The 16,646-nt window shown below is 47.1% G+C and overlaps 1 protein-coding gene and 1 non-coding gene across 2 annotated transcripts; both read right to left on the bottom strand.

Annotated features, from left to right (window-relative positions):
* Positions 1–2,148: 2,148 nt before the first annotated feature.
* On the bottom strand, positions 2,149–2,222 carry tRNA-Asp. Its single transcript has one exon. It is a non-coding gene; the product is annotated as a tRNA-Asp (tRNA).
* Positions 2,223–7,308: 5,086 nt separating this feature from the next.
* Positions 7,309–10,767, bottom strand: nad4 (NADH dehydrogenase subunit 4). The gene is made up of 2 exons: positions 10,687–10,767; positions 7,309–8,175 (listed from the first exon to the last, which is right to left on the bottom strand). Exons 1-2 carry the CDS (start codon positions 10,765–10,767, stop codon positions 7,309–7,311), a joined length of 948 nt encoding a protein of 315 aa, YP_009477459.1.
* Between the last annotated feature and the right edge of the window lie 5,879 nt (positions 10,768–16,646).

Below are 16,646 nucleotides of genomic sequence, written 5' to 3'. Positions count from 1 at the left end.
TCGCTTAAATCTCTTCACTCGCATAGTAAACAACGCTCGCCCTAGCTAAATCAAGCTTAGTACATCTCGGGTGATGAGAGAACCTTCCATTACTAGAAGCTTTGGCAAGGATCCTGGAAAAGACTTCCATAGCAAGAACAAACGGATAGGGGGAAAGCGGATCTCCTTGTCTCAGCCCCTTCCCTCCGGAGAAATAGCCCTCAAGCCCCCCATTGATGGAGACCGAGAACTTGGGGGTGGTGATACAAGCCGCAATGCACTTAATCAGATGGGCAGGAAGGTCAACAGCTTTCAAAATCCCCATAAAGAAATCCCAATGCACTGAGTTCTAGACTTTCTAAAAAAAATAGATTTTGATGGCACACCGAGGCTTCCCTGTCTTCCTGTGGTAGTTTCTAAGGATAAAGAGTTCCTGAGCCAAAAGGACATTATCTGTAATCTTCCTCCTTTCAACAAAAGCAGACTGGGTGGGGCTAATGATCTTGGGAAACAAGCCTTTGATCCTATTAGCAATCTACTTGGTAAATACACTTATAGATTGTATTGAAGCAGGAAATAGGCTGAAAATCTCCCATGACTGTAGGATTAGGCACTTTCGGCACCAAAACAATGATAGTGGAGTCTCTTAGAAGTGAAGCAAAGAAAGACTTTTTATGGCTTCTATTACATCCTGATTCACAATCTCCCAAGCACTTTTGAAGAAGTGGGCAGAATACCCATCGGGGCCCGGGGCCTTGTTACTGTTAAGGGAGAACATAGTTCTTTTAATTTTCTCTGCTTCCACGGGAAGGGACAAAAGGCATCTGTCCTCCTGGTAAAAGGTGAAATAAAAAATCCCTATAATCTCTGCCACCAACTCTCTTTCCAAAGTAGGGTCACCACCAAGCTGGAAAAAGGAGACAGCCTCTTGACTAACAGCTTTATGGTCTTCCAACTTCTCCCCCTCGGCATTGTAAACACTCAACAATCTGTTCTTGGACTGCCTAGCTCTCACCACCTTGTGAAAAAAGCCCGTCTTACTATCTCCCAGCTTCAGCCACTTAATTCTGGACTTCTGTTTGAGGTGGGCCTCTTCCATAAGAGTGAAATGAGTAAAAACTTGCAAACTCTCTTTTTCTGCATTTGCTAGGTCAGAGTTGGAAGGATCCTGCAAGTGGAGTAACTGCAATCTAGTAAGGTCCTCTCTAGCTTGGGCAACCTTAGAGTTGATGCTACCATAGTATTTGAAATTAAATAACGATCTTCAATTCAGCCTTGAGACGTTTCAGCTTGGTGCACAGCCTGAACATAGGAGTACCCTCCACTGGAGTACTCCAAACTTGCTCAACTAAAGGGGCAAACTCTTCGTGGGAGGTCCATAAATTATAGAATTAGAAAGAGAAAGGCTTCTTCCCTGTGACCAACTTCTGCCTGATGGTAACTATCCCCGGGGTATGATCGGAAATACCCGGCCCTGTGAAGTCTGCTTCAGAGTTCGGGAAAGTAGCAAGTCAACTGTCATTAACCAACACTCTGTCAAGCTTCCTGGCAATAATCTGCTCACTATCTCTGCGGTTGGACCAAGTGTAGAGCGGGCTCTTAAAAGGGAGGTCAAACAGATCTATATCTAACAAGCATTGGTGGAGGTAAGTATTATGTCTTCTCCCACTCCCACCTCCTCATGGAATCTAGAAGAATTAAAATCTCACATAAAAGCTTGGTCAATCACTACACTGCTCATTCTCTTCAAATCAGCCCAAAAAACCTTCCTGCTAATCATGTCTTTATTGATGGATCTTACTTTATTTAGTTTCCACAAGGCCACACAAACTAAGATTCTTATTCTTTAGGAGATGTCTAACCTCCCTTTTGAGGGCGGATCTACGACCAACCTCACATTCCAGTAACCGAGACTAATCATAAAGGGGGGGTTGGGAAGGACCCCCTCCCCCTTTGGAGCTGCTACTTCCCCGAGCTTTCTTTTCTTTTTGGCTTTCTTGCCTTTCCTTTGGCCCCCAACATTCGATTCAGAAGAGAAAAATGCTCCCGAGGACTCTTCTACAGAAAGTTTATCATCCTCCTGCTGGGAATTAGATCCTACTCTTTGTCTCTCCTCTTCACAGAAAATGGAGAGCAAAATTGATCGATTCATCGAATCTTAGCCTAGGTCGGGACTGACGGGGCTCGAACCCGCAGCTTCCGCCTTGACAGGGCGGTGCTCTGACCGATTGAACTACAATCCCAGGAAAATTAGGCTATTATTTTTTCTTTCATTCGAACCATTCATTTCGTTTCGCCGTGTTGTAACAGAGACACGAATGATATACTAGATTATTCTAATTAAATATATATTTATAAATGCAATAAATGAAGTAAACTCATACTTCTACTCCGTATCCTCATGTTTTATTATTCATATTTTATGTCTTGGGACATAGATATTCTAGATACCCATTATGAATCGATAAAGTCTTCCTACTTCTCCATTGTTCCAATCAGATTCGAAAAATGAGAAAGAAATCAAAAGTCAGTGGACCTGAATTGAATCATGACTATATAAGCTATTCTGATATTAAGATTCGATATAGATGAAATCGTGGAAGCGGACCTTTGATTTCCTTGGACCACGTAGGAATTCGTCGTACAATTGAATCTTCTTGTTCCTGGATGCTCCATAGGAATCCATCGCTATTCCCTTCCTCCACCGAGAAAGGTTCATTCCGAGTCACAAGAGTATTTCATTTTCATTTTTTTCTTTTGTTATGGTAATGCAATGCAAGAGGTTGGAAATCTGGTTGTTTCCTGATGATGAAAAGCACTTTTTTATGTTATGTGAAATTGATGAAACCCCGATATTTAAGGGTCGGTAATGTTAGAAGACGACTGTCGGTATCTGATGGTAAGATACCTACGTCGGTATATCTTTGAAAGCTCAGACGGAGAGAATAAACGGACTCCTCGAGGGCTACTTAAGGCACTTTAGTGCAAACCAGAACGACTGGAGCTGTTGGATGTTGCTCAGTGCTGCTATAACTTAACAACCAAAGAGCTCCGCGTCGAACGAACTTCAGCCCCTTCGAGTTGGCCACGGGGCAACAGCCTCCGCCCCACACCATTTCGAAAAGAGGGGGCTTGCCCATCAGCCTACTTTGCCAAGAGGTGGTAGGATCGCAACGACCTAGCCCAAACCCACTTAAACTAAAGGCTTAGCCCGGTCTGGTCTGAAGGAAGAAGAAAGTAGACCTTGTAGAGCAGCGGATAGGAGAGGTAGCCTATAGACTCAAGCGATCAGCTCGGTGAAAACTCACCCCGTATTCCATGTGAGTCAGTTGACTTCGATTAGACCAGACCGACCCAGAGAGGAACGTGCCCACGAGGGCACCACCAGATGTTGTAGATGAACCTACTAAAGAAGAAGTTGAGTATATCATAGCTGACCGCACCATGGGCTAGCCCATACACCCACTGCACGAGTGGAATACTACTTAGTCAAGTAGAAGGGCCAACCTGAGAGCGAGGCAAACTGGGAACGGGCTGAAACTTACGATTCGAAGACCAAGTCAGAGACTACTGGGCGTTTCGCAGAGCGAGGACGTTGAGACTTTTCGAAAAAAAAAATGCTTTTTTTTCTTCTATGGAAAGAGGGGATGATACGTGGCGTGGTATACCTAATCGTTTGGTCAACGAGACGTACGTAAGTCGACATAGCTCCATGTATATGTTCTTTGTAGCTAGAACCCATAAATAGAATGATGGTGAGCCTAGGGCGACGAATATGGCTCAAGGGTGTCTATACAAAGCCCCTCTCTTCTTCATTCAAAGAGAAGAGGCAATGCACGAATGGTACTTGATTCATTCTTTATGAATCTTTTGGTTAGAAGTTCTACTTTCTTTCTAAAAGGAAATGCCACGCGGAGCGTGTCACCACGAGATATGGGGCGTTCTAATCGAAGCGAAGGGTCATACCTCTCGGCCCTATTACGGTAAGGCCAATGCACCAGCCTGCCGGTGTGGTGGCGAACACGCTGTGCTGTAAGCTAAGCTGTTCGCCTTGTAGACGGAGGAGATATAGAAAGTGTGCCGTGCGTGATTCATAAGATTCTATAGTAGCACCAGCAGTATATTATTTTATTTCACTTAGCCTGCCTCTCCCATGACTTTCCGGACCAACCAACCCGGATCTGCCCTCGCAAGTCTCTCTGCATTTTGGGAGCAGAGCATGCAAAATTGAGCAATGGATCTTAGAAGAATTCTACTTTGAACGGCACGACTCTTTCTATTTTTATTTTTGTGCTGGCACTCAACTTCGTCGACCCTCCTCTTTCCATCGGCACACTCGACGCAGATAGCTCCGGTGGCCCCGGCCCCGGCTTCTGCCTCTATCAGGCGGCGACAGCCCCTACCCCCACAGCCACAGCATGGAGGTATTTACCTTAATCCGCACAAAAAGAAATCAAAATTTTATCCGGATCGATATATTATGATATGATGCTAAACCGAGACCGAGATAGAGAAAGAGGGCTGCCCCTTTGTTGGCTCTTCGAGACAAAAGCACTCATAGGAATGGTGCTAATTCCCATGTTCCTTCTAGTCTCGTTTGGTTTCGAGAGCCTCCCCCTCCCCGTCTCTTACTCGTCTTTTGAAAGCCGTCATCCTGGATTTTTTTTCGTATGCCGGGGAAAGTGCCCCACCTTTCTACATTAATTCTTATTAAAATTTCCTCACCTCAGGTCTCTATAAAACAGAATGAAAAGCCCGGGTGGAAGCAAAAGGAGAGAGGAACAGTAGAAAGGGGGGAAGAAGTCTAGTGCTAGTTCTTACTGAAACTTCTTTATCTAACTTTCATTTTTGAGTGGTTTCTTTGTTCTCTTAGTTGGATTGAAAGAAAGACAAAACTTCCTCTTCTTCTCGTCGAGAAGATTCCATATTCCCTCTATAACGAAAATATTCCATATTACCTCTTCTTCGACGAATATTGGCTATGACCAATGCCCCACTAGCTGAATAGGCGTAACAAAGCTACCTGAAAAAAGGCAAGGTGCACCTTAATCGACGAATTGCGTTTTGCCAGAGAGATTTTTTTAGAAAGATTCTCCATCTCCGTTAGGAAAAAAAAAAAAAAAAAGAATATAAATAAAGGCGCATACGCGGGAAGGGGGCCCACTACTTCCAGGTAAAAAACCTCATTACTTCCCACTGGGCGAGAGGTGCACCTAACCCACCTACCCACTCATCAATCACGGTGTTCAGCTGACTTGCACTGATAGACCCCTATTGTATTGGAATTAGGTGCCCATCTTTTGACTGTTGTCAACTAATTTCTTCAATGTTCGATTCTACTCTATGTTAGAACATTTCTGTGAATGCTATTTTGATCTAAGTGGTCTTATTCTGTGTCCCGTGCTAGGAAGCATTACTCTTCTTTTCATTCCAAATTCAAGAATACGACTGATACGATTGATTGGTCTGTGTGCCTCTCTTATTACTTTTTTGTATTCCCTTGTTCTTTGGATACAATTCGATCCTTCTACGGCCAAATTTCAATTTGTGGAAAGCCTTCGATGGCTTCCTTATGAAAACATCAATTTTGATTTGGGTATAGACGGTATCTCTTTATTTTTCGTGATATTGACCACATTTCTGATCCCTATTTGCATTTTAGTGGGTTGGTCTGGTATGAGAAGTTATGGGAAAGAGTATATTATAGCATTTCTAATTTGTGAATTTCTAATGATCGCCGTGTTCTGCATGCTGGATCTTCTACTATTCTATGTTTTTTTCGAAAGCGTGCTAATCCCTATGTTGTGCGGAGCTGAGCATCTTCTATTCGCTGGGATAAAGCTTTTCCTCTGCAGGGGCCTTGTGCAGTAAACCCCCTACGGGCGGTCGTCCGTCGTCGTAAAGTAGTCCCCGCGAAGCTTTCGGGAAGAGGGGTAGTCTTGTGTGTAAGCATAGCATTTCTGGTCGAACCAGCCCAACCCAACTAAGAAGAACCGAACCTGACAGACACATCTTTTTCCTTTTGGGAGGGTACTCCGAGTAGTGGGTACCTCGTAGGACCTCGACCCGCCTACTTGGGTCTTGTATGGATATGCAGGAAGGGGTGCCCCTAGGTGTGTGTAGGGGTTGTGTTTGTTCGCGAGAATGGGTTCCTCGTCAAGTCAGTTTGGGGGGTGTGGACACACTTGCGCGAATTCGGGTAACGGCTACAAGGGAGAAATCGAAAGGAAACTGTACCCAACCGGGGATGGACGTAAACTCGTAAGCTACCGAGGGTAGGGATAATCGTCCAGGTCTTATTGTGAAACAAAAAAGCCGCCCCGCCACTGCAGGCGGGTTGGTTCCTCTGTCGTCGCCGGGGAGCTCTTGGCGAAGAGACCTTAGGATAAGTAGCTAAAACAAACGGGAGGGGGGGGGAATCGACCCGTTCAGTAGAATTCCGAAGAAAGACTGTTGGCAGCAGGTGGAGACATTTCTTTGGCCCCCTTCAAAAAAAAGGAAATGCGGGCAGGGTGAAGCTCGGCAGAGGGTTCGAGAATAGGGTAGGGTCCTGTTTCAGATAAGAAAAGAGTTCAAAACCTTTATGCATGCACCTCCGTATAAGTGCTGCGTACAAGTTCCGGTCAGGATAATTGGGAAAGATCAAACCAATTTGAACCGCTCACATCACAATAGTAGTAGCGTAAAGGCCGTAAGTCGGGGGGTGGCCATAACATAAGGCTATTACTTTCACATCTCTCTATCTATAGATAGAGAGAGACTCTAGATAGAGAGAGAGATCCGCTGCGTGAGCAACCCGACTGTGCGTTACATGTGCTCTACAGGCCGCACTCCATCTCCATCTTTCTTCCCATTTCTCTTTTGATTTGGAAGACGGGCGTTGCGTTCGGTTCGAAGGGCATGGTTTTCAGTATATCTCCAGATAGGCCCCCCACTAGTCCGGCTGGCTAGTGAGCGGTTCTTTCGGGCGAGAAGCAGGCCGGGCCCTACGGGCGGGCATCTCCCGCAACGCAAGCTGCATTGTTCGCCACCACCCAAAAGGCAAAAGATTTGAGAGTCCAGGCTGAAAATACATGCATAGATAGTGGTCTAATGACAAGGGCCGACGACGGAAGCTCGGGACGGAGCCGTATGATGCGGAAGTCTCACGTACGGTTCCCTGAGAAGGGAGTGGCTACCTACTGGAGCTTCGACCAACCACCACCGGTCAATTCCGCTTTGGGGCCACCCCTTACTCTACCATTATTATAGGGGTATGGGGTTCGAGACAAAGAAAGATCAAGGCAGCATATCAGTTTTTCCTTTATACTTTACTTGGATCTGTTTTTTTCAACGGACGGTCGCCCCTCCAAAAAGAAAAGGTATAAATATGAAAACTTCTCTGCCATTTAAATCGGAGAATTTATGGAGGAAATCGGGTTTTAAATTTCCAGAAACCACACGATTATATAGCCAAAGGGAATACGCCGCGCCTAAAATCATCCCAAGCGCTGCTAATGTGGCTACTAAGCTATTTCTTTGGAAAGCTCCTACTAAGATGAGAAATTCCCCGATAAAGCTGCTAGTACCAGGTAAACTCATATTGGCCAAAGTAAAAAAGAAGAAAATGGTAGGGAAATTCGGCATGGTGCTCACTAAACCTCCGTAATATCTAACAAGTCGAGTCTTATGTCGGTCATATAGAACACCAACACATAGAAAAAGGGCTGAAGAAACCAGTCCATGACTTAACATCAGTAAAATGCTACCTCCAATTCCCTGTATGTTCAGACTAAACATACCAATAGTCACCAGATTCATATGGGCTACTGAGGAGTAAGCAATGATCTTCTTAAGATCGATCTGTCTTAAAGTGGTCAAGGAAGTATATATTATAGCAATCGCGCTTAAAGTATAAATGAAAGGAGTGAAACAAAGTGTCGCTTCAGGAAACATGGGTATTGAAAATCTTAAAAACCCGTAGGTTCCCAATTTTAAAAGAATTCCTGCCAAGATGACGGATCCCGCCGTAGGTGCCTCTACATGAGCTTCGGGTAACCAAATATGAACTGGTACCATAGGCACTTTGACGGCGAAAGAGGCGAAAAAAGCAATCCATAGAAGGATTTGGCGCCGCTCACTAAATTCTGTGGTTAATAAGATTTGTAAATCGGTGGTTCCTGTTTGGAGAAGAATCAACAGAATAGCTAATAGCATCTACCAAAGAAAAAAGGGTAAACCAATGTGATCATGACATTGTAGGTGCTTGCGATCGGACGGATGCGACTTCCCTCAGTTGGTTTGGGTGGCATAGCCCGTTGCAGAAGTCCCCCCTTTTTTTGATCCATTTCTTTATTCTTTAGTCTTTAGGAAGCTTGACTTTACTAAAAAAATAAGGCTCGCGCAGGGGCGCTCACTTTTTTTGGCTAAGCCGTCTCTCTTTCTGGATGAGACCGAAAGAAAGAAAGGACGGGGGGCAACCATGCATGGTACTTCTCGACCGTGTCTCCGAGGGACAGTTGAACGAGCGACTCATGAATGCTGCCAGGTTGGACGAGCCAATAACTCGAACGCGTTCGGTCTGTTTTTTGAGCAAGAATCACAGCGTTACCTTACCTTCACCATGATACGGACTCCAAGTTCTTATGGCGGAGCACGAGGGGATTTATCATCAATATGATGATGGGAATGGAAACCAGAAGCACGACTGGGGTCTTCGTGATCCAAGATAATAAAACCATCAATAACAGTAACGTAAGCATGAGACTTTTTGGTAGTACCGGTGAACCAGATGGCCGCGGCGATGGAATCTGGGACGGAGGACTCGTAGTATCTCTCTAGATCTGGCAAAAGCGAAAGACCCCCTAACGTAATTCGAATGGAGACTGACTGCTGAGCCCACTCTGGCCTCGCAGGGCGGCCCCCTGTGGTTGCGAGCTGGAGCTGCCATAGCTTATGTCTAGAGCAATGGGAGGGCCCCAGCAGAGAGAACAGTAAGGATAACGAGCGCTCCGCCCGTCAAGCGGGCGGCAGGAGCAGCGGGCAAGTGCTTGGTAGGCCAACAGCCCAGTGAACCGGGCGGGGCACTCGACGAAAGGGGGGCACACTGAGCAAGTACGAGAAATTGGCCCCGCTCCGTAAAAGCAAGGGCCACTACGGGAGGTCAAACCAAGGTAATATGGAATATTCTCGTCCCCGGTCAATATTGGATCAAACAATAGGGGGCCGTAGCACCGACCTCTTTTTTTTTTGATTGATTCAATACAATAGGGGAAAAGGTCGTACAGTTCCCTACCGAGACAAGAGAAACTCTCAACGGATCCTCCGCGCGCTGGGCATACCTCTTCCGTGCGTCTTTCTCGTGGCGGGAACAGAACAACGGGGAAAGAAAAGACCCGGCCGACCTGCCCAGGGCTCGAGGGCGAGCTTTATTTAAGAGAGAATGGGGAGTGAATCGAAAGGCTTCTGTTTCCGTTCTTGGTTTGGGGGCTTTCGGGATCCTCTCGATCTTATTCGTAGTTGGGAAGGGGAAGGAGTCTAAATCAATGGACATTAATGAACCATCATTGATGGACGTTGCACATGACACAATCAATTCGACTCAAGGTCCGGCGCTAATAGAGGTTGCTTACTCTCCTAGTAGCGAAGGAAAGGGGCAGGGCTTTTTTCGTAGTAATAGTGGGCGGGTCTCATGAGATCTATGCCGACCGTCGGAATCAAATGAAGGTCGAAGGCCCGGACCATTCGATTCATTAAGGGGCTAGGCCTATTTGTTTTGTTTGGTCAATCACCAAAGGCGGGGGGAACCACTATGGGCGAGACCCCCGGCCTCGATTCTTTTACATAGTCCGGGAGCCGGCCGCAGCGGAGCAGCGGGGCATAGTGGCGCCCTCGCCTGGCGCCATTCCCGAACCTAGCAGCAGACAGGCGGGCCGGGCCTGAATTCAGACCAGACCAGACTCTTCTTTGTTTGAGCCGCTCACACGCACGCAGACCGGAAGATCTCAGTTGTCCTGGACTGGACAAGTACGTAGAGATCTTCGTGGGACCGGGGAGGGGGTCTCAATCGATCTTTTCTAGGATTCCTTATCACGCCGCGCACGGAGATCTTTCCATTGATAGATAAGAGAGAGCCTTGAACAGACTCTTAAAGTCAGTCTGAAGACTACCTTTCTCTACGGAAGAGGTGTACTTTTACCGCCCGGAGGTCATATAGATCGAAACCCAGAGCGATAAGAACGAAAGGGTCGGTCAATAGCATAGCTTTTTCTTTCCCTTTCGAAGGCTTTTCCTTCGAAAGCCTAATCTCGGGCCGGACGGCTTTGTTTGCCCCAGCTTGGCGAATCGCATCCCCGCGCAACGACATTGTTTGTTCGCCCCTTCCCCTTACCGTTCTCGCTCAGTGTTTTCAACGGCTGGGGGGGCAGTCGTTGAAGCGAAGCCTATCGCCACGCCGACTATCAAATACGAGATTGGGCCCCTTCTCAAAGATTTGATGGAATGGCCCAGCCCACCCAAGAGCGCTTATGTCATATGGGAACTCATGGCTGGAAACAATCCTTATGGTTTTGATATCCGGTAGGAATAATAAGAATAAAAAAAAGTCCAGGTTGGTTGGTGAGCCTAGTGATAGGAGACTATCTAGCTTGGTTCGGAGAGCACTTGTTGGGTTAAATATTTTTTTTGTTGCTAAATGTTACGGCCTAAATGCTGAACTATTGACCCTACTGAATGAAATTTGCCATGTTGCACTAAGTTACTTACGGATGTATGCATGCGGTCCGGGAACACTTTGGGGTGAACACCCATCCGAACAAGAGGAATCAGCAAAGAAAAGAAAAACGGGTCAACATCTTTCAGTAAAGAGAGTTGTAGATTCGTAAGATCATGATAGAGTCTCCTTTACCTTGAGATTCTATTAGTAAAGCGCTAGCGCGCTACAACTAGCATAGCAGCCTGCGGAAAAGGCGGCGACGGCCCCTACTCCTAAGTTGGAGCAAGAAGCAACGGATTAAGCAACTTGCGCGAAAGGTTGCTTTTCTAATTAGATAATATAAGGCGCGTTAGCCTATCTATAGTAAGGGGCCTTTTCTTGCAGGATGCCGGGTGCGCAGGAACAGGAAGGCCCAACCTATACAAGGTAAAGACCTTCATTTTGTCGTGCTGCTATGATGTAACGTGCAGTCGTCCCGAGGCAGCAGGATGTATGGTGTAGGGCCCCCTATTTTCTCTCCCTTAAAGTCCTTTATAGATTTCGAGTCGGGGATAGGGCAGTGGCTTATTCGGCGCTATATCACAATTCATTCTCGGGCATAGCTGTTCACGAAACGTGGCATGGGACATCTGTCGGCGGCGGGAGTCTTACATCCGAGCAAGAGGGCAGACCAATGTCACGGCAAGTTTCCTGGTGAAACGCAAGCCCGTGACAACTCTCCCCCACTCGCGAATGTCGATGCCCTCATCGACTATGCTTCCTTATAACAAGCAGAAGTGCAAGCCATTGTTGTCCCATCCAACAAAATGGAATCACCCCCGTGATGACCTTAATAGAGCTACCACCCAATGTAGACACTCCTAACGCCCAACCTATGGGCTCGGCCTGGAACTCCCCCCACTTGCTTCACCTGCACTTCGAGTAAGCATACCCAATTAACTTCCTTAAGTCTTGACTCCCTTTGAGCCCAGACGAGGTCTTCCCCAAGACCAGTTGAAAATCGATGCTTCAACTCCCTCATGAGCACTCTTCGCAAAGATGAAGTGCGTCCCCTGGACGTGGCTTCTTGTGCCAACTACACCCTTGTAGCACCTCCTTTCTCCTGCGGTAGATCCCCTGATCCTATACTCACTGTCGAGTCCCAACCACCGTTCCTTGCCTTGATGCTAAGCTCAGCATCCCCACTATCACCTTTCCCTCAGTAACTTCTGCCTCTCCATGAGGCCTTCACATCCCAAAGACAAGCAACCCAGAATTTGTTATACCACAAGAAGTAAAGTCCCCCCCATGTCTCTCTTGACAATGCGCTCCCCTACTCCATGTACAACATACCCACGAGTATCACTTTAAGTGAAAGTGCGCAAGTGTTTTTGACCCAAATAGCCCACCCTTGTGGCTAGATTTCCACCATACGGTCCCTGATCCAACAGTCATCTACAATGTAAACCCAAGGTCACCCAACAAGCCTGACGATTTCATGAACATGGCTGTCCCGTGTTAAAGAACACAACTCCCCCGAGTCCCGTCTTAATCAAGCCCCCGCTTGTACGGCTTTCGTCGCTTCCTTGTGCAACCATAGCACTCGCCCAACAAAGGGTTTTCCCGGATGCTAGTATACGTCGCTTACCCCCATCATCTTGATGCTCATGCTCACATCATCTCATAAACTTCACCATTTGGCATAACCATAATCCCTCCTTATGTGCGTAACCATCTTACCGGAATCGCGGGCTTTCCCATTTGCCCAAAATCCCCTTGTCCCCACAAGGTTCCCGAACTTTGCCCGAGTGCGCCACCACTCAAGCTAGTTGTGAAGTGAAGGTACTGTAGCATCGTATCTCTAACCAACCCATTACGGCTCCACAGATCGTCAACAACGAGACCTCGAAGTCGCTCTCGCTCCCATGGCATTATTGAGTGAACTTCAAAAGCACCCTCTCCCCAAAATTCTACCAATCATAGCGCCCATGCGCTTCACTGGACATGATACACGCCTTGACCTCAAAACCCCCAACATGGCTGTTGTTTCCCTTAAACAGCATGGTGTCTCCCGCTACCATTCGGTACACCCACCGACATGTTTTCCAGTGCCCCAGTTGTCTTTCTCCACAAAGGCACGCCCCTTGATCCCCACAAGTGACTGTGCCTATTCCACACAAACTGGCTGATATCCCCAACCAGAGCCAACCAAAGCTGTGGAACTTCTACCAAAATGTAGAACAAGTCTGCCACAACAAGCCCACATGATGGCTGTCAACAACACCTTGTCCCTGATCGTGGCCCACTGCCGAGTGCCAACAAAGATGTAACCACCTGCTTTGTTACCCACTCGCTGAATCCAATCACATGTGCCCAGTTAAAACGCGCACCTCTGCACAAACTGTCCCTGAGCAACTGTACTGATTCCCAATCCAGTAGTACCTGGGCTCTGCGGAAGCAAAGAAGATATCACCTCTAAGAAGGATTCCGCTCGGACAACCATTCCCTCCTGGAATGATGCCTACTCGCCTCCCCCCATAAGGAGCAATTCGGCTCTGATACCACTTGTCACGGCCCCAGAGAAATGCAGCGGAATTTGGACCGTGCGGCGCCATGACTCCACCAAGTCAAGGCCAGCCTTACACCATTCGAGTCTTTTTACACAGTGACCCTTCCTGAATACCATTATTCCATATCGAGGGTTGCCAACAAAGAACTACTCTCAAAGAGTCCCGCACGCTAGCGGCTAAGCGTCGCTTCATGGTGTCGAGGCACCGAGCCAAGACACTCGCCCAACGAATAGGCTCTCGTTGTCATCAAGGCTACTAGCCACATAACTGATCCCCTATATTATATATGCTAGGCACAGCTGTATACCCAACAATGTGCTAGCCATACTATAAGAGCCAACCATGTGATCCAGCTCCCAAACCAAGCTGGCATCCCAACATGCGTCTCGTATGTCCCGTTATATAATCTCGGATAGTGTAGCACGATGTCGCCCCTCATCGTGCATCTGGCAACACAGATCTCGCAAGCATAGCGGAACCCAAGCTCATGCTCACGATAGCACAACGTGGCCTACGGTGGCACCACGATGTCCCCCGAGTCATAGACAAGCTCCGCATATCGACAGCCCGTACAGTATAGCGGATGCACGTCTAAGCCTCTATGGCACGAATGATGCGCAATGCCGGGCCCCGCGCCCATACCGACACTGTCCATGGTGCATTCTGCACTATGGAGACCCCGAGCTCCCTTCGGTACTCAGAGTCCGCCCCCAGGTTGCCCCAGGGTGGCTCACTTAGTGCATGGCCCATGCCTGCACCGGGGGTGGTGGAGAGCCGACACCAGTTCTCCCCCCTATAAAGAAAAGAGCCTTATAAGGATTTTCAAGTCTGGCAGGGGGAAACATACTATATGCTTGAGCCATCACACCCCCCTCAACTTTCATAAATATATAAATGAAAGTGCCCAGCAACAGAAGTCGAAGGCGTTAGTCCATTGTCCGTTAGTCCGGGCCTGTCCCTACTGAACTGGTACCCACGGGATTGATTGTTCCTTCTGAACTTCTTCTCTCCCAGCCAACTTGATAGTCCTCTGAGCCCGGGTATCCCTCTCTTGAGCCTATGCGCGGACCAACAACATAGTCTTTGCTAGCCAGGCCATCAACACGGTCTACTGAACCAGAGATTTGAGAGTTTAAGCTGTAGATGTTGTTCCTGAGCTAGTAGTCAATGTTCATTCGGAAGCAGGAGCTTCTGCTTGTGATGATGAAAGTGAAAATGCTCTGTTAACTGATCCGAAGGTACCAATGCCTTAGTAGATCATCCAATAAACTCGGATTGGATCAATAGCTTTGTGCTGATCTACGAACGACCCTTCTATTTGATTTCTACTTCTTCAAGTCTCCATCATCCCGATCTCTCTTTCCGGGTTTGCCTGTCCAAAGAAAACGGAACCTCTTCTAATTCAAGGTCGGAATCCTCAAACCAATCAAAATCTGATTTCTAGTTCACTATTCTTATGATAAGCAGTTCTGTCTCATTCATGTGATGAGAAATATGAGAATGAAAATTAGAAAATTGAACATCTACGGCAGATTCTGTGCCCCAAATCATTTATACTTATGAAACTAAGCGTAACCCCGGAGACTGAACTACCTGAGACGAAAGCCCATTGCAAACACCTATCAATAGAACCACAAGCACAAGCAAACCCTCATTGACTCCTCACTCTGAACGAGATTCCGATAAATCCCCTCACTCCAGCGGAGTTTCCCTCACCTCCACTTTCTTTGAGTACCTTCCTTCCTGCCAGAGGGCGTTCTAGAAGCGTTTACCGCGGCTTAAACAATCATCGTAGGAAGGGCCGGAAACTTGCGTTTTCTTATGATAGATTGTACCATACCTTCTGAGAGGCGTTGGCCTCGCCTTCTGATCTCAGACAGTCTACCATGTACCTTGCCAACCCCAGGTTCTCTTTTAGATGAATCGGCCTTTAGACGGGTTTGATGAACCGAGAGTTTCGGGAGTTGGGGGGCCACACTGAACCTTAAAAGCTTAATTCGTATCCCTGGTATTCCCAGCTTGTGAAGAGCTATCTGGCTTGTGAAGCTACCCAGCATGAACACGCTTTCGGTCAGTCCCACAGAGAAGAGGTCCTTAAAGAATAAGGAAGCGAGACTTTTGACAAGAAGAATAACGGACTCTCCTGAGTCTCAGCCTGTCTCCCGTAACAACGGAGAGATAAACTAGGGCACCAAGTGCGTACGGCCCGTCCTACCCTCTTTTCTTGCTGATGCAACAGTAATAGGTGGGGGTCACGCCGGTTGTGAGGCAGCAGCGTCAGCAGCACGCTGTAGTTCTTCTACTCTTCTTATTACTATAAAAAGAAAAAACCAGATTGGAAAAATGTCTTGTATCCAGCGGGGTTGCAAAAGGTATTTTGATGAAAGAAATAGATGCTTTAGATGGATTGATGGCTAATAAGGTTATAGATAAGTCTGGTTGGTTACTTGTCAAGGAGAGATCCGTCGGGGACTGAATCAACAAAGAAAGGTACCTGGTATGTGCCCTCGGACTGCTTTGCCCTAAAATCAGCTGGGGAAAATGCTAAAGTTGTGTACATGGTTCACAGGGGAGAGATTGGGAAGCACCTAGCTTTCTTTGTGGGTCACGAGAATGGTCATCCAGCAGAGCGTTTGGAGGTAAATACGTAGGTGGCTATAAGATAAGCCGGTTGGCCTGTCCCTAGTTCACCGAGGGGCTTTCTTTGTGAGTCCTTAAGATCTCTGAAGGGCATTCTAACTCGCTGTCAAAGGAAAGGACTAGAAAGCCTTTGTCTCTCTTACAGCTCCTCTTCCTGGGCTCTCTGCTCTATACATTTTCATGTCCCACCACCTGACGAGCCTGAATTACATGTCTGAGAAGGACCCCTAGAACCCGTCTTTTCTTCATTTGGTGAAGGTTAATATGTGGCATGAGCCCGCCACCCTCTCGATTGAGATCTATTCCCCTCTTTGACTGGAAATGCTTCATTGACTGATCCACTAATCTACGACCACCCTTACCTCTCTTGTTAGGCGTGTCCCTTTCATATTAGGCGTGCTATTAATAACTGAGATATCCACTAACCTATTAACTAAACTAGACCGCTTTTAGGAAGGATTCCTGGACTGGACTGACTGACCTAAAGCAAGGAAGGCAAGGACGGACAGGAACAAGAATAGGTTTGACTAAAGCAAGTCCAGTTCCGAAACGAAAGCGAGATCGATCGATCCTTGCCCCGCCTACCCTGTCATCATAATCAAAGTGGAAACGTGCAACAAATTTAAGGCTAGGTCCGCCTTACCTTAATATTAATATAAAGTAAAGATGAAATGAAGTCAAAGTTCCTCGATTTTCTATTTTTATGAAAGGAAATCTTAAGAGTTAGCTATATCTAGCCGTGCTGGTGAAAGCCCTAAGTGCAGGTCAGGTTCCGGTTCCTGTGA

Source organism: Citrus sinensis, mitochondrion, assembly GCF_022201045.2.
Source record: "Citrus sinensis mitochondrion, complete genome".
NCBI lineage: Eukaryota > Viridiplantae > Streptophyta > Magnoliopsida > Sapindales > Rutaceae > Citrus > Citrus sinensis.
Note: the sequence above shows the minus strand (reverse complement) of the source record. Positions and strands in the feature narration are given on the sequence as shown.